This window comes from Falco punctatus (assembly GCF_963210335.1).
Source record: "Falco punctatus genome assembly, chromosome: 2".
Lineage (NCBI taxonomy): Eukaryota > Metazoa > Chordata > Aves > Falconiformes > Falconidae > Falco > Falco punctatus.
In genome coordinates, this window is record NC_137581.1 from 3422765 (window position 1) to 3449205 (window position 26441).

Consider the following 26441-nt stretch of genomic DNA (forward strand, 5'->3'; position numbering starts at 1 on the left):
CGTGTCCAGAGCCGGGCAGGGGCTGGGGAAGGGGCTGGGGGAGCTGGGGGGGCTCAGTCCGGAGAACAGGGGGCTCAGGGGGGCCCTTCTGGCTCCCTACAGCTGCCTGGCAGGGGGTTGTAGTGAGGTGGGGTCAGTCTCTTCTCCCAAGGAACCAGTGATGGGACGAGAGGAAACAGGCTCAAGTTGCACCAGGAGAGGTTTAGGTTGGATATTGGGAAAAATTTCTTCCGTGAAAGGGCTGTCAAACACTGGAACAGGCTGCCCAGGGATGTTGTGGAGTCCCCGTCCCTGGAGGTATTTAAAAGACGTGTGGATGTGGTGCTTGGGGACGTGGCTGGGATGTGGTTTAGTGGTGGACTTGGCAGTGCTGGGTTAACTGTTGGACTTAATGATCTTAAAGGTCTTTTCCAACCTAAACAATGCTATGATTACTCATGAAACACCACCTGAAACCTGTAGTAAGGTGCTTTTTACAAGGGCCTGTAGTGATAGGACAAGGGAGAAAGACTTTAAACTGAAAGAGAGGGGATTTAGACTAGATACAGGTAAGAAACCTCTTCACCCTGAGGGTGGCGAGGCTGCCCAGAGCAGCTGTGGGTGCCCCATCCCTGGCAGGGCTCAAGGCCAGGCTGGACGGGGCTGGGAGCAGCCTGGGCTGGGGGGAGGGGGCCCTGCCCCTGGCAGGGGGTGGGACTGGCTGGTCTTGAAGGTCCCTTCCAACCCAAACCATGCTGTGATTTCTGGTGTCAGGTTTCTGATCTCCTGTGGTGCTTTTTTTCTTCTGGTGAGATTGTGGTGGATCTGTTAATACTTCAAGATGTCTTAATTATTAGTCTCAATTTTTGAGGTAGTACATGAATGGAATAACAGTTTTAGTTTCTTTGCACTGTCACACATGAAACTTCATTATGAAAATAGAATCTTAAAAGTATCATTTTGCAAATTAATGAAAACCTCATGCACAAAGGCACTTCAGTCAATGTTGGAAGTGTCCTATTTTTGCACATCTCAGTATGGACAAAATTAAGGTTTAGTACACTTTTTTTCCCTCTCCATTGCTCAAACCCCCCAGTTCTTTGGACTATGAATTAATTGCCAAAGTTGATTTATGGAGTTTTGCAATAAACTGAATTTTATTAGTTTATTAAATGTCTTTGACATTAATTAAGACCACTTATGAGCCAAAGTAAGAAAATTGTTGGAAGTTGATTAAACTGTTCTGGCAATATTTCAGGAACTCCAGAGTTTCAAAACACACTGCAGATGTGCTTCTGAGCATTGCTTGGTCTGTCTGGATCTAAACACAAATTCCCATTTTCTGTCTGTGAACCTTACCTGTGGTAAGAGAGGTGGGAGCCTAAAAACTATTGCAGCAGAATAAAATGAAGTAGAGCAGGAATGTTAGGGACTGTTACAACTCAACTGTTGTTTTTATTGGTGACTATTGTACGTTTATTGATTAAATGCATATGTCCCTGGTAAAGAAAACCAGCAAGAGCAACACTCAAATAGGAATATTCTAATTGCTAAACTGTGTAATTTAAAATTGAAGCACTGGAAGCTTAGAACTTCACTAGGTAGCTGTTTTAGAACCTTCCAGGCTACTTGTATACAAGATAACCTTCAAAATGCAGGTTTGTCCTCAGAACGCTTGCTTTGTCAGAAGCTGCTGTCATATAAAGGATCAAAGTAGAAAACTAGCAGCAGTACTGGTGGAGAAATTCTAGGTGAACCAGACAATTGCAGTGTAGCAATTATTATCTTAACAAAATAAAAGAACCATATCCAAGGCCTCTTTATTGTTGGTAATATCACAGGCTCTTCGCTTTCTTTCTACTGATGTCTAAAAGCCTTTAAATTTTGTATTGCTGACAATATATAGGTATTAGGAATTTTGCTTTTCTACCATCTTTTCTGTTCAGCAGCAACTTGGGTGTTGCTGATATGCAATGAAAAACCGAACATCTTCTTTGGGTAACGTTCTTACTCATGTTGCAGTTTTCTTCCTGCAATGGGTACTTGGCTCATGGAAGAAAAATGCTGGGCAATGAGGTTTCAGAAGCCTTTGTGTCTGCCTTCTGAGCCCTGAAGGCTATTACTGCTTTACTGTAGGTGTCTGACAGTGCTAGTGTAACTCCTCTTCTAGTGTTAACAGCTTTTCTTCTCAATGTAAATACAAATGTGTGCTGCCAATGTAGCTGCTTTGTTCTTAACTACATTTGACTTTCACATAATTGTACCTCCGGTTTCTGTTTCTCTTCAAGTTTTTTTTTTTTTTATTTTGTAGTAAGTTACTGCAGTAATTTTGCCAGAAGATTTCAGCAGGGTTCTGCCTTCATCACAGACTTGTTCAATTTATTTTCCTGTTTCCCTTCTGGTGTGAGACCACTGAAGTGCTTGTTCCTCTCTTGATTTCCTCCTTTCTAGTAATCATAGTGAAACTCTACTTGGATTTGCTTGAGCTGTTCCAATGTTTGAGTAAGATAGATGTGAGCTTCAGATATATTTTTATTTTTTTTTAAGCTTTCAACCTGGACTTAAAGTATTCCCAATCCTTTTGGCAGTTTTCTGAATCTGGTTTTATCTGAGACTGCATGCTTGTGTGTAAAACTACTTTTTACCCAGGTTTAACAGGACTGAATCTGGGTGCTATACTGGCTTTCCTAAAATCAGGTTGCTCCTTCTCGGGTTTCTTCAATGCCTTCCTGCCTTCCAAATTTTCTTTTAACTATTTTACACTTGCTGCTACTAACTGATAACTTGCCCTTACTCTTCCAGTGGTATCTTCTCAGAAAGTGTATTTAGCGAAGTAACTATAGCTTTTTTAGTTAATGACTAGCTTTCTATAGTGTCTTTGAAGTAAAACCAGAACTAGTCTATACGGCTCTTCATAACTCAAAACATTTTTTTCTGTGGTCACTGGTATGGGGGAATAGAAGAGTAAGTTATTTTCTTCAATTGTAGCTATTTGTAACTGTCAAGCAGGAAGGACCTTTATCTTTGGAAAGCTGTATCTCTCTTTCACTGTAGTGTGTGTTCTCTATGCAGGTAGAGTCTCTCCCCACATATGCTTTTTTAGCCACTTAGCTCAAGCAAAGCCTTTTTGTGTGTTCACAAATACGTGTGCTTGTATGTAATAAAAGCTGTGGTAGAGAAGTAGACAAATTCCCCTTTCAAAGGGCAAGCTTCTTTAATAGTCTGAAACCCTTCCGTTGCGTGTTCTGCAAGTCTCCTCGGTTTGTATGGATCACTTGGTATCTGACTCGAGGAATTTCCTTTCAACACACTAGTACAGGAGGAAAAAAAGAAAAGGCTGAAATATATTGCTGCTCTAAATTCTTTCCCTCCCTAAAACTAGTTTTTCTAGGCTGTTCCACTTGTTCTCTGAAAAATTTTGCATGTTGCTTTCTGAAGTCAGTGTTTCTTGAAAAAACATCAACTTCATGGTGTAAAATGGTGATGCTAGTTGTGCATTTTTAGTTTTCCACCATCCTGGTTCATTGAGGCATTGACGTCTTTATTTTGGTATTTTTTTCAGGGGATATATGTATGGATTACAGCATGTAGGATCCAACATCTTAAGAAAGGAAATTAGTTGAGACTTGCTGACTTGATGCCTCTGTTCAATATGATGCATAATGTAATGTATAGATCTCGTGATTATTTAGGTGGAACCTTATTTTTGGTGGAAAGGGATGTCTGCTGCATGGTGTATGCCTAACAATTCTGTCAGTAGATGTTGACATTTAACTGCATTTCAGCATCATCTGTGTGGAAACGGCCTGTTAAGGCAGGAATTGTGGTACTTGGTACATCTGTATTACTGCTAGAAAATTATCTGATCATGTGTGCACGCTAGGGCTACTTCATACACTAAACCAATTACCTTTTTCCCTATATTCCATAAACTTTCCCACAATGCTGCCAGGTGGCCCTACTTAAAATTTGCTTTATCATGTGAAGAAATAGTTCTGAGTTTGTGATGTTTCTAGGAATTTGTGTGACCATGCCTGAATATGGAATAGCTTGGTATCTGACCTTTGCAGTGTGAAAAATTGCAGTTTGTCTGTTACTGTACACTCCACACGAAGAGGCACCAAAGCACTTTGCTCCCTTAAGGATAACCTTTTTTTTTTTTTTTTGGGGGGGAGGGAACTTTCAGAAACTTGTTCACATCATTCAAAACTAAGAATGCCTTGATCTTTTAAAAGTGTTACAGCATGAATAAAGAATAGAGCTTTATCTCATTGTCTTGTACATCTCTGGCACGTTACTGAATAGGCTCTCAGATCTGAAGCTGAAGAATGACAGTGCTTCAAATTGCATCCTTCAGTATTTCTGTGCATAAAATCTGTGTAGTACAGGAAAACACACTCTGTGTCTAGAGCACAGATAAAGTGATAGGTCATTAACATCTTTACAGCTAAGTAATGGCTGTTGTAGGCTAGGCTTGAACTTGGTGTTATTACCACCTTAAATTGTTTCTACCTACTGTACATAAAACTGTATGAAGACAGATTTCAAATACATTAAATGCGAGAACGTTTGTTGTGCTACCAAAAGTGCATGCTTTCAATCAAGATGGAAAAGTTTTTGATTCTTAAATAAATATTCTTTCTTTGCCTTAAGGATCACTCAGGTACCCTGAAGAATAGTCTTCTCCAGGTGGATCAGAACTGTGTTCGTAACTCTTACGATGTCTTCTCTTTGCTTAGGTAAGGTTTTTGAGAATATTCTGTGTAGCTATTGTAACTTCTTTAGAGTGTGTGTATGTAAGAAGCCTTTCCAAATATAAAAATAACCTTCTGCACTGAAGTGTGCAAAGGAGGTATCTAGGTAGTGCTGATTTAGCACTGGTAGCAAGGACATGATTCCTTGGTGGTTTCTGGGCTTCTACCATGTGGATGCTTTAAGTGCCGTGAAATAGAGCTTGCTGTGGAGCTGGTGCATGGACTTGCCTTGTGAATGTTGAAATCGTGGAGCTTCTTTGTTGGAGAGCTTCTGTAGAAAGCCCCCACTCTGTTCTTCTCAACAAAATTAAAATTTACTTAAATGAGAACAATGAGGAAAAAAGTAACTTGCCAAAACTTAATCTGGTAGAATGAGGCTGTAGTTTAAGCAAAAGAGCTACACACGTAAGTGTGTGTGTGTGTGTGATTTTTCAATGTTGAACCACTGAATTGAAGTTACCTTTTGGATAATTCTTCCTTGTAATCCAGAAAAAGAGGCGTTGCATAGTCAGGACCTGGTTACTCCAACACGTGTATGGTGTAAGAAAGGTACAGTAACTGCACTTTTGGGTGGTTACTTAGGTGTTTCTGGTGGTGAAAACCAATAAATACTAGTATGAAGGTAAACAAAAGGCCTTTTTCAGATCTGCTTTAATTATAATAGTTCGAAAATGGTAGCTGTGGGGAAATAAAACAGGTTTTAAATGCTGTCAGTAGGCTGGCTTTGAGGAATTTGTATTCAAAAGGCATTTAACAACACAGGTTGATAACTTCAGTTCCTCAGTAATAGCAATAGATGTACTACAGAGGAAACCCTTGAACAGGAAATGTTTAATACGCTTTCAAAAGTCTTTGGAAAAATGTGTTTGCTTTTTTTAATCAGTTGTGAAGTTGAATCCCTTTGGTAGTGTTAACAGTAGGTGTCAGTGTTGCCTGTATGAAGCATTGGCTCTCTCTAGTGAGCAAAGCCGTAGGAAAAGTTAGCTCAAGGTTGCTTATTCAGAAGTCTTTATTTTATAAGCTCTCTTAAAATTTAAATGTGCTGTTTCTTGATTTTGTAAAGCATATTTAAAGTAAAGGCTGCTTTTGAAATGCTTGTCTTCTGTACTTTTAGTGGAAAACCACCAGAGGGTGTGTTACGAAGTTTTGGCACAGTCCATTAGAAGGCAACTCCTACACTACCTCATATTAAGTCTTTGTTAAATTGAGAGAAGAAAATGTGTGTTGGCCACCCTGATTGTTTTATTCAGGTGGTTTTGGGTGTTTTTCCACATTTCCTTTGCACTACTTTGTATTATGAAGCATGCTGTGGAAAAAACACTATTATACTTGTATAATATATCTATGTCATGAACTTGACCGACTGGACCCCTGTCTAACCTTCTCTAAGTTGAGCTGTGGTCCTTCTTCTGAAAGTGTCTGACTGTGTATGATAAAGCTGACAAGAAATGAAGAAGTCACTTTTCATAAAGCTCCCCTTGATGGATGCTCACCAGTGCTGTTTTGAAACCTGATTACTGGCGCCATGCGCTTTGCTCGGTCTTGGGAAGGTGGGAGCCTAGGCACTATCTCTTATTTAGGTATGCTGTTGGGTGTAGCTGCTGTTTAGCCCTGCCTCTGAGCTAAGGCATCCTCTTTTTGCTTTGTCATAAAAGGAACGTTTTTTTCCAGGCCTTGGCACCAGGCCTGCTGCTGATTATATTTCAGTGGATTCTACATACCCTATCAAGGAATATATATTACATTGCCTGGTTCCAGAAAAAGGTATGGTCACAAATTCTAACTAGGTGCTATTTTTCTCTGTTTCCTTCCTAGCTAGGAAAGTTCTTCATGAACTGAGGCAAAGTCCAGAATCCTTTTTATTCCCTCTGTCATCTGCTTTCTTACAGGTATACTTTCTCTACTGTGGCCTACCTTTTCATATCTAGCTCAAAAGAGTGGTGACAGCATTTCTTTCTTTTAAAATAATCTTCAGTCTCATTGTTGGGTGTCCTTTTTCTTCTATCAAGCAGACTGGTTTGCCACCTCTTCCAGGAGTCTAGGCTTGACTAACTGGCTCGTGAACTCTTTCCAAAGTTTGTTCTTTGTGAGGACATGTTCCATCTACAGCCAGAAGAGAGAGATGGGCATAATTTGAGTTGTGATTCATTTGACAGGATGTGTACTTTGGGAGGAAATGAATTGCTGTCTGCCTGCTTCTGTCTGTTGGCTGTAAAGAGAATAGGGAGGTGTCTACACTGTAAAGGTTTGCATCTGGTCACATTAAATCCCATGTTCTGAAGACTTTCTCATGATATGATATTTGTCTGTAATAAAAAATCACAAGCTGCACATGTGGTTTCCTAATGTTTTCACAAGATGTGAATATGCAGAACAGCTTGTACTGGCTTTGTTGAAACTTCTCAAAAAAGGAAGCAAGTCCTGGTGATGGTGGGATCTGCATCTCAGTTACTCTGTTGGTACTGTGCTGCCTGATGTGTCATAGCTGCTATGATCAGCTGTACTGTGTGAAAATAGATTGAGATAGCAGGTTCTAGCTCAGCCCTTAACTCCTGAAAAACTGCAAAATGAGAACTTCTATGGTTGATCCCTGTCTGCTGTCAAAACTGCTATTTGGGGAAGATTTCAATATTTTCTTTTTTTTTGTTTGGTTTGGTTTTTTTACTTCTCCAAAGAAGTGAATAGCTAAAACTTGTGAAGCTTATGAATAGGCCTTAATGAAAAGCACGTGCTTGGCTCAAATTATGTTGATTTAAAAAAATTAATTAGGAATGCCAGAGTGTGTGAACAGTAGAAAATTTTTTTGAGTGTTGGATTAAAATAGTGCCTGTGTGCTCAGATGCTTAATTACATGGATTTACAAGTTAATTAAGCAGGAGGAAAAGTTTTAAGTATCTAGACAGCTTAGCTTTTCACAAGGAGTTCTCAGCACCTCTGCAGCTCATGAACCTTCTTGTTTTGGGGCAGGGACAAGATCCTCAGGCAAACATTGTGCTGCTAATAAGTTTTTCATGCCATGTGGAAATTACGAATGTTCTTCCAGCCATTTGTTTTAAGAAAGACTACAAAAATTAACCACCTCAACTGGAAAGCTAAAATTTTGAAGTTTTTGTCCCTTGGCCATATTGTCAGATTTCCTGAAAAGAGGTCACTTAAAGGCTTTCTAAATATTATGTTGCTGGTAGTAATAGGTTATACAGTAACATGTTTCACCTTTCACATAACACTCAGGATGGGCCAAATTCATCTGAGGTCATGTTCTGGACATGTCTCCATAATCAAGCTCTCTGCACGTTTGCAGCACTGATGGGAATAGGTTTATATTTAGTATTCTCTTAGTTTTCTATACTTTTCTTAAAACTTAGAAAAATAGACCTTTCAGTATGAAGTAGTGTTGGGAAGATGGGATATGCTGGTGATCTGTAAAGAAAGGGCTCAAAATCCTGTATGTTAAAACTTTACTTCGGTTCCTAAATAAAAAAAGTAATATTTTGGGTTCTACAACAGCTTTTCCTGCTGTTCTGGTACTTGAGGCAATTGGCCTGCCTGATGGCTTTTGTGCCTCTAAGTGAGCGCTTAAAATTCTCCCAGATTCTGCCTGGAGACAAAAAATGCTCTAAGAACTAGTGAAACCTGCCCCTTTGAAGTTTTGCTTCCTGTATTTTCACTTCTCCAGTTAAAACAGCCTTCTCTATGGTTTAATCAATCCTTCAGCAGATGGGATGGCACGTTCGTGCTGTTTAGCCAGCCAGTTAATCCAAATTGAAAACATTTTGGTTGTATTTGTTGAAAAAATACTGTTTAACAACAACAAAATCTGATACTGGTACAATTTAAGTGCTGGAGGTGAGTAAAGACCAGCTCTAGGAAACTGCTGTAATATTGCTAATATCTAATCTGGCTGAAGTTGATTTAAATAATACTTACAGGTGTTAAAGGGCTTTCTCTGCTACTGCCACATGTGCACATGTGCATCTGATCTAGTGGATCATATCTCAAACTAGAGCAACTCCAGAGACCACACAGGCTGTGCCTTCATCAAAACCAACAGGTTCTCGCAGTTCTGGTTACAAACAAATAAATCTGGCTGCAGTGCCCTGGACAGGTAAACATGACTTTGAACCAAATTATAAAACTAAGATAACAATTTCCCTGTATTTCACATCACAGAAATGTGATGTTCAGTGACTTTAAATGGTCCGGGATTGTGAGTGACAAGACCCTGCTCTGAGAAGGACCAGAGCTCAACTTCTGAACTAGCAACTAATTGCTACTTTCTAGGTTAGGGGCTCAAAGAAACTTGCAGGGCACTGTTGAACATTGGGCATGTTGACACATGGCAAGTATTAGTTACTAGAAATTGTCTTTTAAGTCCCAGTGCCTTAAGTATGCCTATCTACTTCAGATTTCATAATCTGTCATAATATGCTTCAAAGTGACAGGCTTTGTTTCAGGATTTGCTGTTTGTAAAATATAACTGTTCATTTGACAAAGAGTGCATGTCTTGTCACTGAAGAGATGTTTTTTAAGAATACAAATGTAGGTAGTGTTTGTCTGCAGTGTGAAACCTTGAGAGGTTGGTAAAATCAGCTATCTTAAGTGACAAAGACTAAAACACGGGGATGCTATAAAATCAGCTTTTGTTTAGCTCAGCCTGTCTTAGGAAAGAAGCTTTTTAAGAGATAACGTTGCCTGTGTGTTTAAATTCTTCCATTTATATTGGCAGGCTTATTGAAGGAACAGAACCTAGCACAAGTTGATCTCTGAAACTAGAAAAAGGGACAACAGGATGCAGTCAACATAAGCAGCTGTAGTGTTGAAAAACTAATTAGTATCTCAGAGTAGTTTCTCTGAGACTACAGGGTCAGTGGAATTGCACGTGCCAAATGTAGTAACTGCCTTGGGCACCTATTTTTCACACATAGGAATTATGCTAAAATTGAAGTTGTTTTTCATAACCTCCAAGTGGAGAACGATGGAGTGCGCAAGGTCTTCATAGGCTTAAACTGCTTTGTGTTCAGGTGTATCTCAGGGGTACATTGACCTGTTTACAGCTAAGGAGAAGCAGAAGACAAGGCAATTTTGAACAGCATCAGTGTCCCATCTGGACAGCCAGTAACTCAGTCACTTTGCTATTGTAGAGTTGCTATAAGGAGCAATTACAAACTTTAGGTTTCCAGATGTTTGGTGGGGTGAAAAGGAGGGAGAGCAGGAAGAAAACATACTGTGAACTGCTCTCTTTGGAGGATTGTACAGCATCTGATAAACCCAGAGGTGAGCCACACAAAGCTGTACTGTCTTTTGAACTTCCCTGAAGTTCCCTCTATTTCCATGCTCATCTCCATGGAACAAGTGAACCCAGTGGAACTCTGCCCAGCAGGTAGGATTCAGCCTCTAGCCTCTGCAGTTGCAGAGTTGCTCTTTGCTACCCCATTCTTTTTAGCATACTGGTAGATGCACAGAGATAAGGGGATGTAGGAAAGCTTTCTCTTTTTGTTTTTTAATTCTAAAATAGGCACTGACAGTTAAAAGTTTTGTTTGTAGCTTTTGCCTTTACTGTTCTTGCCTCAGAGAAGGGTCCCTACTCATAGCCATGACTCTAAATGTTGTAGTTATGAATGTTCATGCCGTAGAAAGTGTCATATCCTGAGAAGGCGGTGTGTGTGGCAGGAAAAGGTTGTCACTAATAGCCTGATGCTCTTGCGGTGCCTTGTTCTAGCTTTTCCTGTGAGTATCTTAGCAGTCAAATTGCTGGCTCAAGTTGCAGACTTTAATGTTGCTACTACTGCTGCCATCACCCTCCCAGCAGATGTGGAAATACAGTCTCAAGTGTGGAATGGGTAGTAGAATTCCTCTTAGCATAACTTGAGCTCTTAAATCAGTAAGTTCCTCTGCTAAAACTTCCCTTTGCTAGTGATAAGTATGGTTGTTTTTCTGTGATGGCCAGGCTTGATGTTTCTCGCTAGGAAAGATTTCCACCTGGAAGACTTGGCTCTTCATAGTGTATAGGCAGCCAAGACAAGGCAGGCATCCCCATGGCTTTGGACATGAAAACCCAGGTGGCCTAAGGCCAGCATAAATAAACATGAATTGTAATCAGACCTCTTGAGTGCCTCTATACTTTAATAAACAGTTCTGAAATGGATGAACAGTGTAAGAAGTGTCATCTCACTTGGCCTAAAAACTATGTGGGTTGGAATTGTGGGGTGCTGTTTTCCTGGGAAGTAGCAATGGAGATGGAAATTGTGATCTGAATTATTTTGAGAAGTTTTTTAGGTGTTTTTATCTGTGGAATCAGACTTTTAGACAAATGTGTTCCCAGGCATTTTACCTGTGTGGTGCTAAGACATATGGAAAGTGAGGCTAATCAGTCATCAGAAGAGTCAGTTTACAAGCCTGACATTTGCCAAAATCTGTCGAAGAGAGCGGCATGGGTCATAGCAAGTTGAAACAGTCTGCATAGCATGAGAGAGAGGTGGGAATTTTTGTGTGTTAATTTAACTGCAGGGTTAGTAGGCTGCTGCTATTATCTTCATCTTTTCCACTGTGCCGTATGGAATAAACACCCCTACAGTGGCAGATTTTTAAGGTAAGCATGATAGGCATGTTGCTAGCTCTTGATCAGATTTGGTTTCAGAGCACTGTTTGAGAGAGGTTACACAGAGCTATGCAGAACTTAAAAATAGCTTTATTCTTCCTATTTTTGACATCATGTAAAAGAGCATATCAATGAAGCAATGTTCAATTAGATTAGAAGTCATAACCCAATCCTTCTCCTTTTTCTGGCTATATTAGAGTTGATGAAAACCAGAGCATGTCACTTAGCTAAATAATATTCTAACAGACACCTGAAAGTGTTTAAGAAGGAGGATTTTGTGAACAATGGCATTTGGGACTCTATTTCTTGTTACAGTTTCGTCCTGGATGTGGCCATGAGAATGGGACTGCTAATTTCTTTATCTGTCAGCCTGGGGAAAGATTTCAGTGAATGCAATCATGTCTCCAGAATGCTCAGAAATACCTAACCGCATCAGGGAGAGTCAATGCTGCATTTTGACTGAGAACAAATAAAATGGATTAAAGATCTCACATTGGGGGAAATGCTTTAATGTCTTTGATAATTAAAAACAAGGCAGGGTAGGGAATGCACCTATGACTGAGAAGCTGCAGAACACTCTTGTGAGTGTTCAGGCCATCCCTTTGTCTAGTGGGAGATCTCACGTTTTTGAGTCGGCTGCAGAATTCTACTTCTCTTGGAAGTAAACTTTGATTTGAGTTTGGGGATGGCTTCCAGGAAGAGGTGCAGTAGCTTGCAACTAGAAAAAATGAGTCACCTGAGTATGCACTGGTGTTTCTCCTTAGCCCTCTGGTGGGTAAGGCCTGCACTGGGTTGTCACAAACACTTTATTGGTTGTGTGGACTGCAACTGGAAGAACAGAAGCAACTTGAGAGCAGCAGTTTCCCTTTTTTAGGTGGAGCCTGTAACCCATTCAACCTGAATTTATGCATCTTCCTTCTCAGTTGGGCTTTAACTCCAGTCTTAGACTTGCTCACTGTCTCAGAGTGAGAGTTGAAACTTATGTTAAGATTTGTTGGCAAATTGTGTGTCAGGAAAAGGCTGTTGTATTCTACTAGTGTTACTATCTTTCTGGTAGGAGTCATCTTTACATGTTTATGCAACTGTATGTAGTGTCTTGAATATGATTTTGCCTGTTGCCCTGGCAGCAATGTTTCTGTAATAACAAACTGATGAGCACCAGTATAAAGAAGAAACGTCCTCTGTTATTTGCCACAAATACGTTTGTTCTTTGAATAAAAAAATCAAGCCAGCACTGGAGTTAAATCTGTGAACTGGAATAAGAGAACTAAAGACATCTCAGGTTTTCTGACTTCGTGTATGGAAAAAGTTCTTTGTGCTTCACGTGAAAACTCCTTTTCCATTCATGTCCTGTGCATATTGAAGGTGATCTGTATACTAGCTAGCTCCTTTAAATGTTCCTCACACTGAAGGCCAGGACCTCCCCTGCTGCCAGTCTGATATATATGTTTTTTTCCATTTGCAAATAGCTCAAAGCATCCACTGTTGCAGTGTCCACATGGACTTGGTTATTCAAAAGCTTAATTTGAGTCTTACACATGTAAGGCTCAAATTAAGACTGTTTGAAAGGATGATGGAAAGTATCTGTGCTTTAATAGCACTGTCTTGTTTGAGTTTCTTACAGCACTGGCTCTTGTAGAGGTTTAATGGCATAAATGAACAAGTCAGACTTGCATTTTATTCTCCTCTTACTCCCTACTGTCTTCTCTTGCCCTACATCTGCTTTTGACAAATTGTAGGTATAGGTTTCTGAGGTAATTGAGAAAGGGAGTGTATGATTATAAATTAGAAAACTTTTTCTTGTGGGAAAGCAGATATGTAGCAAGTAATGGTTTAAGGGGCTGTGTAAAAAAAAAAAAAAAAGTTATAGCTGGCTGGCACTCTACATAATCTAATTTCTGGACTGATAGAAAGTAGTGTGCATTCCAATTTTTTTTGTATTTAATAGGAAAGTCTTGGATTATTTTGTTCTTTAATAATAGGTTTGGGTATTTTACTTCCAGGTTCCTACATTTCGCTTATGGCCAGAAGTGTTCTGTTATATTTTCTAAATCCCTGGTAGTAATTCATAGTTTAAATTTAGTCTCATTGTAAATGAGGGTTGTTCTGGCAAATAAGACCATAAGCATTTATTTCTCTTGTGAGAAGTAGCTGTACTGTGTGACTGCTGTAATTAATTGATGTATTTATGGCTTAGTTTCATACGTGAAAAATCCAGATGTCTGATAGAAGCAAATAGATACTTGGAGCGTATGATAGAACTACAAAACCATGTATCAGATATCTAGTAAAGTTGAGACTCTTTCGTTAATGTAAACATAAGTGTATGTTAGCTTAATATGCACAATTGTCGCTACAGTTTTTTAAAGATTTCAGCCAGGAATTAACTTGATGTATAAACTCGTAAATCACTGGACTAATTCTTGACCAAGAGGGCTATCTCAGTTGCAGGATACAGCAACAAGTCTTAAAGGAAAGTGCTTCAGCTGAACCTTCAAACGTTGCCTCAAACTTATTGGAAGCCTCAAGAGAGCGAACGTGTTGTTATAGCACATTCCCAAGTTGTAAAGTCAAGTTATGTTGGATCACTGCATTGTGTGGCCTTGGGAAGTCAGGGAAACTGCTTGATCTTGCAAGCAAGACAAGGATGTTATTGTAAAGAAATCCTGTAATGGTGAAGAAGTCCAAAACGTGGCAACTTTTTCCCTCTAAGTCAGTACCCAAATTGAATTGATCATCATATTATATGCTGGAATTGTTTCAAATCTTACAGCCAAGGTAAAAAGTAGGTTGGGTTGGGTTGGTTTTGTTTGGGGGGGGGGGGAGGGGGCGGGGGGGATGGACAGACAACACATGCAGAGGGGCACAGGGATGTGGCAGTTTTACATCAGACTTGAAAAGCTTTGAAGAAATACCCCAAATAGCCTCTATTTCAGCAACTTGGAAACTAGCAAGTGAAGAGGAGATATGTTGAAATTTTGTGTGCCAGTTCTTCCTGGATCAGTTAGGGAGGCAGCTTTTGTTGCTCTTAAGTTTATGATACAAGGCTCATGTTTTTCTATTTGTACTGCTGTCTTCTAAACTTTCAAAGGAAGGGAGAGTATTTTGTTTCCTCTTAGTCTCCCTGTCTCAGAAAGCAGTGATATGAGAGCAGCTTCATGGATCTCCACTTCCAAACTGTATTAGGGTGGTAAGGAATTCTAACGTCTACTTTGCTTTTCACTTCTTTCCCAGGAGCAGCGTGCAACTCACTTGATGTTGGACACTAGCATGGCAGCTCTCAAGGGCCCCAAGCGACAGCAGTAAATCTCTCATATTTAATGTTCGTATTACTCTACTGCTGGCTGACAATGGCTGTGAGCTGCTGCAGAGACACCAGAGCAGCCTGCAGACACAGGATGACGACACTGTTGGCTAAGCTATTTCTTTAAAAAGGTTTGGATTTCTGCTGTAACTGGCTTGGCTTTTCTGATTGCCGAAAGAAATTTGGTAGCAAGCCAGTGGCCTCTTGAAGCCCTGAATTAGCTCTTGAAGTGCTATGGAAGTGCTAATTTTAATAAAAAAAATAAAAACCCTCTTGAACAATCTGGGAAGAATCCTGCATTGGCTGATAGCATGTAGATTATGCCATCAGTTGGCTCATCGTTGTCAATTACTAAACCAAGCCAGATTGTACTCAAAGTGCAAATTGTGCTAACTTTAGGCTATAGCATTGGACTTGCATTCAGACCAGAAATGGAAACAATATGTAGTCAATTAGCATTGAAGTTTCTCTGTATTCATTATATGTAATTTTTAATCTAGATTTATGGCCTTAGCTTGCTGATCTCCATTCATTGGTACAGTCATAATTGTCTCCACCGTAGTCTGTCTTGTGCATGTAGAAATGATGGACAGAATTTCCATGCTGGTATTGTTATGGCTTAGTTTGTATTCCCCTTGTTGGATGACCAAAGATTTCCATGTGGGTGCAGTGGGGGATTTTTTGGCTGGAAAAGGGAGGTTTCTGTCGATAGTTGCTGCTTTTGTGATGTGAAGTTCCTAAAATCTTAATCTTGGAAGGCTTAACTTTGGATGTGGTCATCATGTTACTGTTACCATTTTAAGGTTTTTGAAACAACAGTGAACATACTGAGATTGAGTCAACCAGTATCAGTAAGTTTTTTCTCTCTTGCAATGTAAATGGCATGGTTTGGCATCAAGGCAGCCAAGTTTAAGTGTACGGGGTTTTTTATATTGCAAGAAATGACTGGATGATGTTTGGCTTAAGAAAACCATTTCTTATTAAAAACAGACTTGATTGCTGAATTCCTGTGTATAGCAGTAATAATATCGGAATATACCTTTAGGTATAGATTCTCCAAATTGAAGAAGTATTCTAAGGTTTTGATAAGTCAGTCTGAGTAGATGTTTGCTCCTTATACTTGGGCACATGTAGAAGAACTTGAAGCTAGTAAAAAACGTAAAGGTTGTTAACTCAGTATTGATCAAATCACTGGGAGGAACTTATGTAGTAAGTGATCTATCTAACAATTTGAGTTGCACAAATACTCCTTCAATGAGTAAAACACTTTTCAGCAGTCAGATTTTGCTACCTAAATTGCGTGACATGAAAACTTGTAAAACACTTCTTAATCACTAACAGACTAAAGCGAGAATGTTCTTCCAGTATAAAATTAGATGAAGAGGAAAGGGAAACGGTACTCTGTTATTACCCAAAGCTAAACCTTATAGGTAGAGTAAGGCTTTCTTGTGTCTGGAAGGAAATTGTTCCAGGCTTTTGGAAAACAGGCAGACTGGAAACTGTTGAAGTAGAAAACTTAAGACCGTGCTTTATGGTGTGATAGCAGAGCTTTGAATGATGTTCATGATGCTTTGACCTGTGTAACCATGCGTTACATAGCCAACAGCCTCAAGATACATTTGGGAAGGTGGGAGGTGTAAGCCGTAGTTCCTAGTAGGAAATAAGTGTTTCCAGGAGGTTTCAGTACTGTTAGGGATGTGAGACCAAGCTCTTGGGTGACCCAGTGCTGCTGCCCTCAGCAGTCTTGCCCCCACCTTGGTAGCAGTCAGTAGAGCCATGCTGCTTGATATGTCATTTGGATGGGGTACAGCTACCCCTAAAAAGCTCTTGATATGTCATTTGGATGGGGTACAGCTACCCCTAAAAAGCTGCTTGGGCCGAGCGGTTGGAGAAGCTCTAAAGAAACCAAAGGAATCACTTCGATTTTTGTTTCGAATTGTACTACTACAGAGAACGGTGTTTTAAGAGAAGCAATATTGTGATGGAGCTAAAGGTGTCTGATAATTTAAATGTATTAACTTAAAGTTATATCACAAAATGCCTAAATGACCCTGTTTAATATTGCTCGCACTGCTCATTCCCTGTTGTCAGTGTATAATCTCCTCCCTGTGTATTTCTTTGCTGGGCTAGGTGGTTTAGGTGCTGTCCTCATGCTGAATAAAGTAATCGGTAATATGGCTGTTGAGATGGGGTGTGGAGGGGAGAGGTGTGAGGAGGAGTAATGCTTTGTGATTATGTGTACTTGAAGCACTTAGCCTGGTTATCTTGGTCTAGCTCATACAGACCATTAAAAACCGTTAGCCAAAAACTTTAAATAGCAATGCCTCAATTGCTTATAAATCTGCAAGAGATTAGAGAATGTAAAAGGTAGGAGCTGAGTAGCCTTTTCTGTGTGCTCTAGTGTGTTTTGGTCCTTGGCTTATGGCAAATTTGTAGCCTTGCTTTAGTAAAATTAAATGTTCCTGTGAAGAGGCAAATATTTTTAATTTTGGCAGAGTGTAGATGAATTGAAGCAGGCTTGTTTTTTTCATTGTCTGCCTGGCAAAGCACAAATGTCATACAGTAGGTTATCTGACCACATTTTTGCTGTTCTAGCTAGACCTTAGTGAAGTGCTTATGCCAGCAGCAAGGCTACCTGAACAATATCCTTACAAAAGAAGCCATTAACAGTGAAACTGTGAATGGGAAAAGTAAGCCTGGGTTTGCATGCGTGAAAAGACATAGCCTGTGTCTGCAGACCAACTCTGATTTTTTTCTAATAAATAAGTTAATTTCCGCTCCCTGATCATGTTAAGATGTTAATACTTCTGACCTGTTTTTGCCATTGCTTTCCTCTGCCTGATTTTTTTTTTCAATAAATATGGCAAATAATCAGTTTCCCTTCTACCCTGAAGCCAGGGCTAATGATCAGAAACACATAATCATCATCTTTTCACACTTCAAATGTGATTAAAATAAGAAACCCATGTTTCTGTTACAGAAGGGCCCATAGGATATTTGGAGATACTAAAGGGTGTTTCATGCTCTTGGCCTGGGTAGCATGTAGATCAGGGGTCCTCAAACTTTTTAAACAGGGGCCAGCGCGCGGATGCAGTGGCAGGCAGTCATCTGCGGTTGCTTGGTTTTCCCCCCTCAACCCCTGGCGGGGGTGTGTGTGTCTGTAAATACCAAGGGTCGGATTGAGGACCCTGGGGGGCCTTCGGGCCGTAGTTTGAGGACCCCTGATGTAAAGGATCCTTTTTTAAAGCTGGCCTGTGTTAACAGTGCTCATGGTAACTCATGTCTATCCGTTTTGATGTTCAGTGTTACAACTTCATTGTTACACAAGATCCCTGTAATTACCTGCTGTCTCACCTACAGCTTTGCCTTATCAGCATGTATTGAATTTAACAAATGAGAAGGAGATTTGGTACTTGATCGAATTGAGAGACTTGATAGTTTACTTTGGATACTCATTTATATAAAATGTGCAAGTTATGATTCTTTTAATATTTTGTTTCAAAATAGAAGCTGCCAATCTGAATTCATGTTACTGTTGCTGGGTTTGAGGCAGCTGGCACATTCATCATTAGGACATGTGTGGGGAACCTTTAGTACAGCTGTAACTTCTCTTTTCCTTACAGGCTTCACAGAGCCCAGTGTGCAATTAAACAGACTCAGGTAACCGTTCAGAAAATAGGAAGGGAGATTGAAGAAAAGCTGAGATGTACATCTACAAGCAATGAACTGGTAAGTTTGATTATTTCAAACCTTATTCTACAGGCTTGCTGAAGCATCTGGCTGATGTCTTGACCATAAGCTTGGGAGTTCTTTAATCAGACTTGAAAATTTTTACTTAAACTTGTAATTTCAAATGGGAATTTATCTGAGAACTGTAATGAATTTTTGTGTTACACAGATGGGTTGATAGATCATCCTATTTTTACCTTTATTTTGTATAATTGCTTTTATACTAGAAAAGCATAAACATGGCACAGTGCATGAAAGAGGTTTATCAGGAAAAACAAACTTTTAATGATTTAGATAAATCTTGACAGAATCTTGGGGTGTGTTTAGTGAGGTGAGTCCACTGGCTATATCTTCTTGCACTTCTGCTCCCTTTGGGTGAACAGCATTCATGCAAAAGCTGTCACTCAAGTGACATGTTCAGTTTGAGTAGGAAATGTGTTAGAGTTTTCAATAGCTTTTGACAGTTTGTTTTGCCTGTTCTTTCCCCTCTCCAAAAAAGTGTACTGGCATTACTTTCGACTTTCTGCCCAGGAAGGCTGAGCTCAGTTTAAAGCAGTGAATTGCCAGAACAAGAATGGCTTGTAGTGACTTCATTGTCTCGGTACTCACTGGCATGTGTCTGGTGCCTTGTATAGGAAAGGGCAAACTTGTGACGTGAAGTTACTTTATTGCTGTAAGGCAGATCCTGGGTTGAGAGTACTCTGCTAATTTCCAATGGAAAAATGGGAGATTGTTTATCCACACTTAATTATAGGGTTGCACTGTAGACAAAGAAGCAAAGGAGTCATCTCCCTTAAGGAGCAACATCACATCTCCTGTGAGTGACTCCAACCCAGAGCTGCTTTGCCTTCTGCTGGTATCTTGGCTGTTAAAAGGTTATTAGCCATCTTTTTTTACTTACGGATATCCTTGTCCCTCTAGGCAAAGGCTTTTCCTTTATAGATATGCGTGAGCAAAATTGTGAAGAATACTAAAACCAAAAATGATAATGATCACACATGTGATGCAACTTCTTAGCAACCATGGTCTATGTATAAGGAAATGATTACCTATTTCTTTCTTCCTTTGTTCAGTAGTGGAAACTCTTGTTGGGCTTCCATTCCCCTTTATAAGTGTGTGAACTATAAAATTGACTGATGTTTCCTGCTGCGGTCTTGAACCAGAAGAGCATACATGTGTAACTGAAGCAAATATGAAGTGGAAGAAAGAGTTCAGCAAGAACTGACTTTTTTTTCAGGCAGCTAGTGTTGAAGAAACATTATGTCCGCTAACTGCTTGAAAAAGTGAAGGCTGGCAGCGTTATATGCGACATTGTCTGATAGCACTTAGACATACTTGTGAGCAAGTCTTGTGTGAGTGCTTCTTTGGGCTTTGAACTCCAGCAGGGTTGTGACTGGACTGAAGAAACATAACTTCTCTTTTCCATTTTGAAGCTGTCTTCAGTTACTCCCAATATGGATCTATTAAACATGGTAGATGCTCCTTCCTTAAAACAAACCCCCACTTATAATAGAAAATTCTGCTTCACTGCACACATGGCAACGCAATTTGTCAGTGGATAATAATGCATCAAATAACAAAAAATATTTTTATGAAGCACTAATAGATTTAGAGTAGGTACAGGGCAAATCCCAATTTTTTTTAAAGGGGTCCTTCAGATATAATGTAATGACATAATCCGTAATGATACAGCCAATCTTTTTTCCAGCTCCCTGCTTCAGTTTAGCATAGACTTCTTATGGCTGCTCTTCTTTCTTGTTGCCCAACCCTTTGCCAGGGAATGAATGCTTGTCCTGCTGCTAGCACTCTGCTGTAAGTTTCTATGTACTTGTCCTGCAGAAGTTTCCTTCAGTCTCTGTGCATCTCACAGAGGGAGCAGGCACTTTGGAACAGAGCTGAGTTTTTCTCCTTCCAAGGCAGCAAAATAATTAGGGTCTTTGATTATCTATTGCCTGTGGTGATCTATGAACTCCACCTTTAGTCCAGCAGACACTAGTCTTGCCCCTTTTTTGCTTTCCTCCTATCACTCCTTTTATGGAACTGCTTGTGTGCAGAAAAACTTGTATCTTTTTTAACTCTGATTTTCTTCCAATAGAAAAAGGAGAGTGAATGTTTACAGTTGAAGATCCTGGTGCTGCGTAATGAACTGGAGAGGCAGAAGAAGGCCCTTGGTCAAGAAGTAGCCTTGTTGCATAAGGAAAAAGTTACTTTGCATGACAGAGGTAGGTGTAGAAATGTTAATGCTTTTATTGCAGATCTTCATAATCCACTGATCAGAAGAGTAGTCGCCTAGCTTATGGTCATGGTGACCGTAATAAAGGTGCTGTTTTGATGGGGGTTATTTTGTTGGTGTGGTGGGTTTTTTGGGCTGTGGGTTTTTGGGTTTGTTTTTTTTGTGTATGGCTCTAACATGTTTGTGTCTGTTTTTTATATCTGGCTACAAGCTTCAAATAATCTCTTTACCATCTGTGTCATACTGAATTCTGGGCAGCAGTTTCTGATATCCTGTCTCTGAATAACTTCTTACTATGACAGCTCTCTAAAGCAATCTTACATCTACACTTTATCAACATTTTGAGACACTCGGAAGAGCTGCACTGTAATGCAGCGAACAGTGGCTTGATGCAGGCACATTATAATGTCATGAGGGATGTTACTGTACCTGTGATTAGGATCCTATTCTAAGTGTTAGAAGACAAAAATTCCTCTTAATAGCTTAATATGTAAGTGAAAGATGAAAAGCTCAGTAGTCTTGGTATTTTCTTTTACTGGGAAAGCATCATATATATGACTATATGTATGACTGTATATAGTCCTGTATGTAAAATACTGTATCACTGTCTCTTTGGAGCTCACCAGTGACCAAGCTACACATGAACATTTGATTTTTATTTTTTTTTAAATACCTATTACGTTTAAAATAACTAATCACTACTAAAAATGAGGGGTTTTCCACCTAATTCTGGCTATGCAAGTATTAAGATGCGTTAACTGAATTACTCCACTACTGTGGATGTGGGTGTGAGGGAAAGAGGTGTTAAAGGAGAATTGGGGTATAATTGGTTGTGTTTGGCTGGTGAATGGTGTATAGTGTATGCAGACAGGTGTTTCTCCTACTGTCATTCCCCAGTTTGGCAGCTTAACATGGAAAATGGGCATCTAAGAGTAAGTGGAGGATTATTGCCAACATTTGTGTCAGTATCTACTTTTTAAAACTCCAGATAAGAAAATATTTGAGAGTAATTTTTTTCCTGATTCTTCATGTTGCTTAGAAAATGCATTTGAGACTGAATACCAGAAACTTCAAGAGCATAATGAATCCCTGCATGAATTAAGAAAGGAATGCACTGCAAAGAGGTAAAGGGTTTACACTTTTTCTCCGATTGGAAAGGAAATACACGCTTGAGAGTGGGCCACTTGAAGTGGGACTCCTGGCACCAAATTTTTACTAATGTTGCTCCAAAACATCAGTTAAGACATCTCTGCTATGATTTGTAGATATCTAAAGTGATAATCAACAGTGGCAAGTCTAGAAGAGAAGAAAACAGATGCTTGATTGCATGTGTAGACTAGGTCTGTTTTAATGTAACACAGCTTTGTAATACTTGGTTGTCATAGTCAAAATACGCCTATAGTATGAGGTACAACTGACAATGAAAAATCAGCTTTGCCTTCTGTATTTTCTTATTTTTTGTGGAATTACCTAACTTTTTTGGGGAGGAGAGGTGAAGCTTGGGAAGCTGCAGAAGGGATACAAGGGTTTGATACCTTTACTTAAAGCTTTTGAAGAAACTAATGGGTTTGGGATCTCTTTCCCCAAAGAGAACTGTTTTTGAAGACAAATGCCCAGCAGACTATTCGATGCAAGCAATTGCTGTCAGAGCTATCCTATATCTACCCTATTGATCTGGTATGTTTTTAATATTCTAAAAATCTGCTTGATGTGAAATGAATTTCCTATATATTAATTACACTGTGAGCAAATACCATGTTTTATTAGTGATGAAACTTGCTCTTCACTCATGCTGTTTTTTCCAGCTTTTTCTTGGATTTGGTCCTTAGATTGCAAACCTCACAGGAAGAGGACTTATGCCAGCACCTCACAAATAGTCTCCACAATAAAAGTAGAAATAGCTGTAGCTGTAATTTAATGGATATTTTCATTTTGTTAACAATTTTATAATGTAACCCTGACAGCAGGCTAGCTGAACTTTAACAAAGTGCACATAAACAGATGTCCAAATACTGAACTCCAAAATCTTTTATATAATGAATTAAGATGAAGCTCTTCCTTCTTTATAAAAAGTTGCATTTATTTCTGAGTTATGAGATGTGGACTAAAATACTGTGTCAAAGTTGCTCTGTTTAATTGAATATTTAGTTTTTTCTTCACAAAAATGCTTTGTCATTGGATTTTGTGCAGGTTTCTGTTTTCTCGATGTTGTTCTGTTCTCACTTTCCGTTGTTGATTTTAAACTTACAGAATGATCAAAAGGATTACTTTGTTTGTGGAGTCAAGCTTCCTAATTCTGAAGACTTTCAAGGTAGCCAGATATTATTTAGTTGTTCAGTTGACACTGCTTGTAAACTTTATGAAAATAAGTAAACTGATAGCAATGGCTTAGGACCCAAATTTATGACTGGAAAGGTGTAGACTAGAAGAAAACTTTTATGCCTTTTTTATTCCTACCTCCTAGCTAGTTTGAAGGAAGTTACTGTTGACTCTTGGAAAAGTACCTCTGTATTCTAAGACTCAATACTGAAACACTGGAACAAGTTACCCACATTGCCTGGGAGAGTCCTGGGCAACCTGCTGTAGCTGACCCTGCTCTGAGCAGGGGGCTTAGACTATGCGATTTCCAAAGGTGTCTTCCAAACTTAGTGATTCTGAAAAACATTCGTCCTAAAATTCCATTATGACTACACTGAATCCATAAATTTTGATGGAGCAACATGCATGAATCCCCATTCAGTTTGCTGTAGTTGCTGGTGAACTACCAAGTAAATATCTTGTGTAAGTAAGACTTTAAAGCTGCCTGACAGTATGGAGTATTTTACAAGTCAGCTTCTACTTCAGCTGTCTACAGTCACCTTATTGCAGAAGCAAATATATAGCATGCCTATCTGTATAACTGTTGTACAAGTAATGGCATGCATTCATCTGCAAATGTTTGATGTGAGTTGGAACTTCATTAAAATATGCTTGAGAATTTCTTGCTCCCAGTACTTGCTCATTCTGCAAGACATGGATTGAGGTTTTTGTCCAAGAAACAATTGTTTAACTCTTTAAAGCCATCCCATAGTAGTTAACTTGTGCTAACAACGTGTATATTGGATGCTAGGATAGCAGAGGAATAATCTGTAAAACAAATCCAGTTTGTCAATGTGACAAAAATCAGCCTATTTCTTTGTCTTCCTGATTGCAATAAATATGATAATGAATTCAGTTTGGCAGTTCTTAAGAAATCAGTGGCCTGCATCTTCTGGCCCATTTTCAGGTTACTGGTATTAATTCCTTACAAAATAATTAATAATTCTTTATCATGTAGTATTATGAGGAAGAAGTACTAAGCATTCAGCTTGTGAGATACACAGTTAAATTTGAAAACCAGCTGTCTGACGTATCTTTGTTCAGACTTAGTGGATAATAATATTCTAAAAAATCAAGTATCTGAAGGATCAAAAACACTTTATTCCCTAAAAAACAACTTTGCTGCAGAAGTTGAATACATGTTACAAAATCCTTTTTGAAAGGGGTGTACTTTAAATCAATGTACTGTGTCATGTTCTAATAGAGCTCAGCATGATTTTGTGGTTGACATGGAACATCATAAGCTTTTTTAGAGGGTCCTCTGTATAGCTGATTTCATGGACTCCCTTGTTCATCAGAAGGGATGACTCCATGTTGTTTGTATCAGTGTGTTCACTAACAAGGAAGAAAAATAAAGAAAACAGAAAGGAAGAGGCTGTAGGTGGCTAAAGGCTGTAATTTGAATTGCAAGACCTGTGTGTATTCCCAGCTGGTGAAGCTTTAAGGTTGAAACATTAAATTTCAAATTGAAAATGTTACTTTAAAATAATGGGATAATCTAAGTTCTTCCAGTTGTTGGCAGAGAACAGAGTTCATACCCTGGGGTCAGTGTATCTCCAACTGATCTTGCTAATGAATAAGGTTATGGAAGAATGCAGTTTTACCTGACCCTGGTCATGTGTGTCAGCTACATCTAGAGAAATGCAGAAAGTTTCAGACTTGAATTTTGACACAGGAATTTTGTTTTGCTTTTCCTGTCTCTTCTTTACCCTTTACCATCCATACGCACCCAGGCAAATATTGAGAAGAGTAACTTTTAGCTTTGAAAGTGTAAAATTGGAAGGTGAACAAGCCATCACCCTTTTATGAAAGAGGCAAATATGGTGAACTGTGAACATTTGTAAAGCAGTCTAAATTTATTTCAAGCTTGCGTCTATTCTTAAGTTATAACTTCTGATAGCTCTGTTAATTGTATCATTCTCTGAACAACAGATGAACTTGTGCTGAGTCTGTACTCTGATTCAATTGATTAAATAACAGAATCTTTTTATTATTGACAGCAAAAGATGATGGAAGCATTGCTGTTGCCCTGGGCTACACCGCTCACTTGGTTTCAATGATATCCTACTTCTTACAAGTGCCACTCAGGTATCCTATAATCCACAAGGGCTCCCGATCTATAATCAAAGATAATATCAACGATAAACTGACTGAGAAAGAGCGAGAGTAAGTATGTCATAAATGTGCTTATGTACTTCCTTCAAAACAACAAATTGGCAACAAAAATCCCCCAACCCCCTTGAACAGCTTTGGGTAGTCTGAAGTGATATGGAGTTTGAAGTTATTTTTTACTGCTTTCAGTAGCTGTGGGACTGTTGTTTTTCTTGTGTTAGAATTCTATGATCTAGTAGAGTAGTTCAGCTCTGTCATTCTGGGTCTGTTGGCGCGCACATACTATTGTTTGGGCTTCTAATAATGCTAGAAAAACTTAAATGGTGTGTCTTATAGGTAAGTTTTGGCTGCCGATTGGAAAACTTGCCTTTTATGTCTTGCCACTGGCTATGGGAATAAACTGCAGGTAGCAAGTACAGCGTCACTTGAGGAGTTACTGCCAGTACTGGAGTAGTGGTTGATAAACGTGGTAAATTAAATAGCTTTCTTGAATGCAGAGGATTTTAATCAATTGAAAAAAAGCACTGTAAACTTATCTACTATTAACCAACTTAATATTCAGTGAGGAGTCTTTCATTTATTCTGTAATTGTCTTTCAACATGTACTTACACTACTAGGAAACTATCTTGGTGTCCTTAAATTCACTCTTTGAATGTCTTCTCCTGCATTTTGGCACTTTGCCTATTTTCCCCACTGTCTTTGCAGATGTGTGCTCTAATATGAAAGCAATGGCAATTATTGGTTAAGTTTCACTTTGTAGCCTGCAACCACAGAACTCAAAGGAATGCAGTACTGACTAGCTGTAGGAGGCCAGCTGCTCCCCTCTGGTCCTGTGTGTGTTTGGATGGCTGCAGAGTAAGGCTTGGAGCATCAGTAACTTTGTTTTTCCATATCCAAGGTTTGAAAAAGGGAGCAAAGGAAATGGCTGAGGGGTAAGGAGTCTGTGAGAAGTAGCTGTCTCTCTTGACATAAAACCTGTAAATTAAAAAAAACCCTCCACACCCATAAAAGCCCCCCAAAACAAACCCACAAAAAACCCTCTTTGGAAATGTACAATCAAAGTATTATAATATTTTAACACTAGTTACTGATAGTCCAAATCAAGATGGAAGGGTCTTACTGTGTGTAGTTGACTGGGTTGAGATGCTTGGAAGTATATGATTTCTCTTTGAAGCTGAGTGACTTTTGGCAGGACAGCAGAGGTAACTTGCCTTAAGAGTTAAACTCTCTGAGGTCTTCCTGTTTTGATACAATGAAATATGGCTATATAATTATGTCTTGCAAATTAATTTTGATACCATTTTAATAACTTGTCCAAACACTTCCTGGGTAACTTAATAGAACATTAATCTGTTCTGCTTCCGTTTAGTCTC

The 26441-nt window shown here is 39.2% G+C and overlaps 1 protein-coding gene across 4 annotated transcripts in view; it reads left to right on the plus strand.

Moving 5' to 3' along the window:
* The window catches only part of UVRAG (UV radiation resistance associated), a 100430-nt gene that overhangs the window by 25205 nt on the left and 48784 nt on the right, over window positions 1-26441 (plus strand). For all 4 annotated transcript variants that reach the window (XM_080376212.1, XM_080376213.1, XM_080376215.1 and 1 more), the window contains 7 exons: window positions 4633-4718; window positions 18259-18364; window positions 20460-20586; window positions 21637-21721; window positions 22187-22274; window positions 22848-22908; window positions 24956-25121. In XM_080376212.1, the coding sequence (XP_080232338.1) occupies window positions 4633-4718; window positions 18259-18364; window positions 20460-20586; window positions 21637-21721; window positions 22187-22274; window positions 22848-22908; window positions 24956-25121 (719 nt within the window). The remainder of the gene's footprint in view (window positions 1-4632; window positions 4719-18258; window positions 18365-20459; window positions 20587-21636; window positions 21722-22186; window positions 22275-22847; window positions 22909-24955; window positions 25122-26441) is intronic.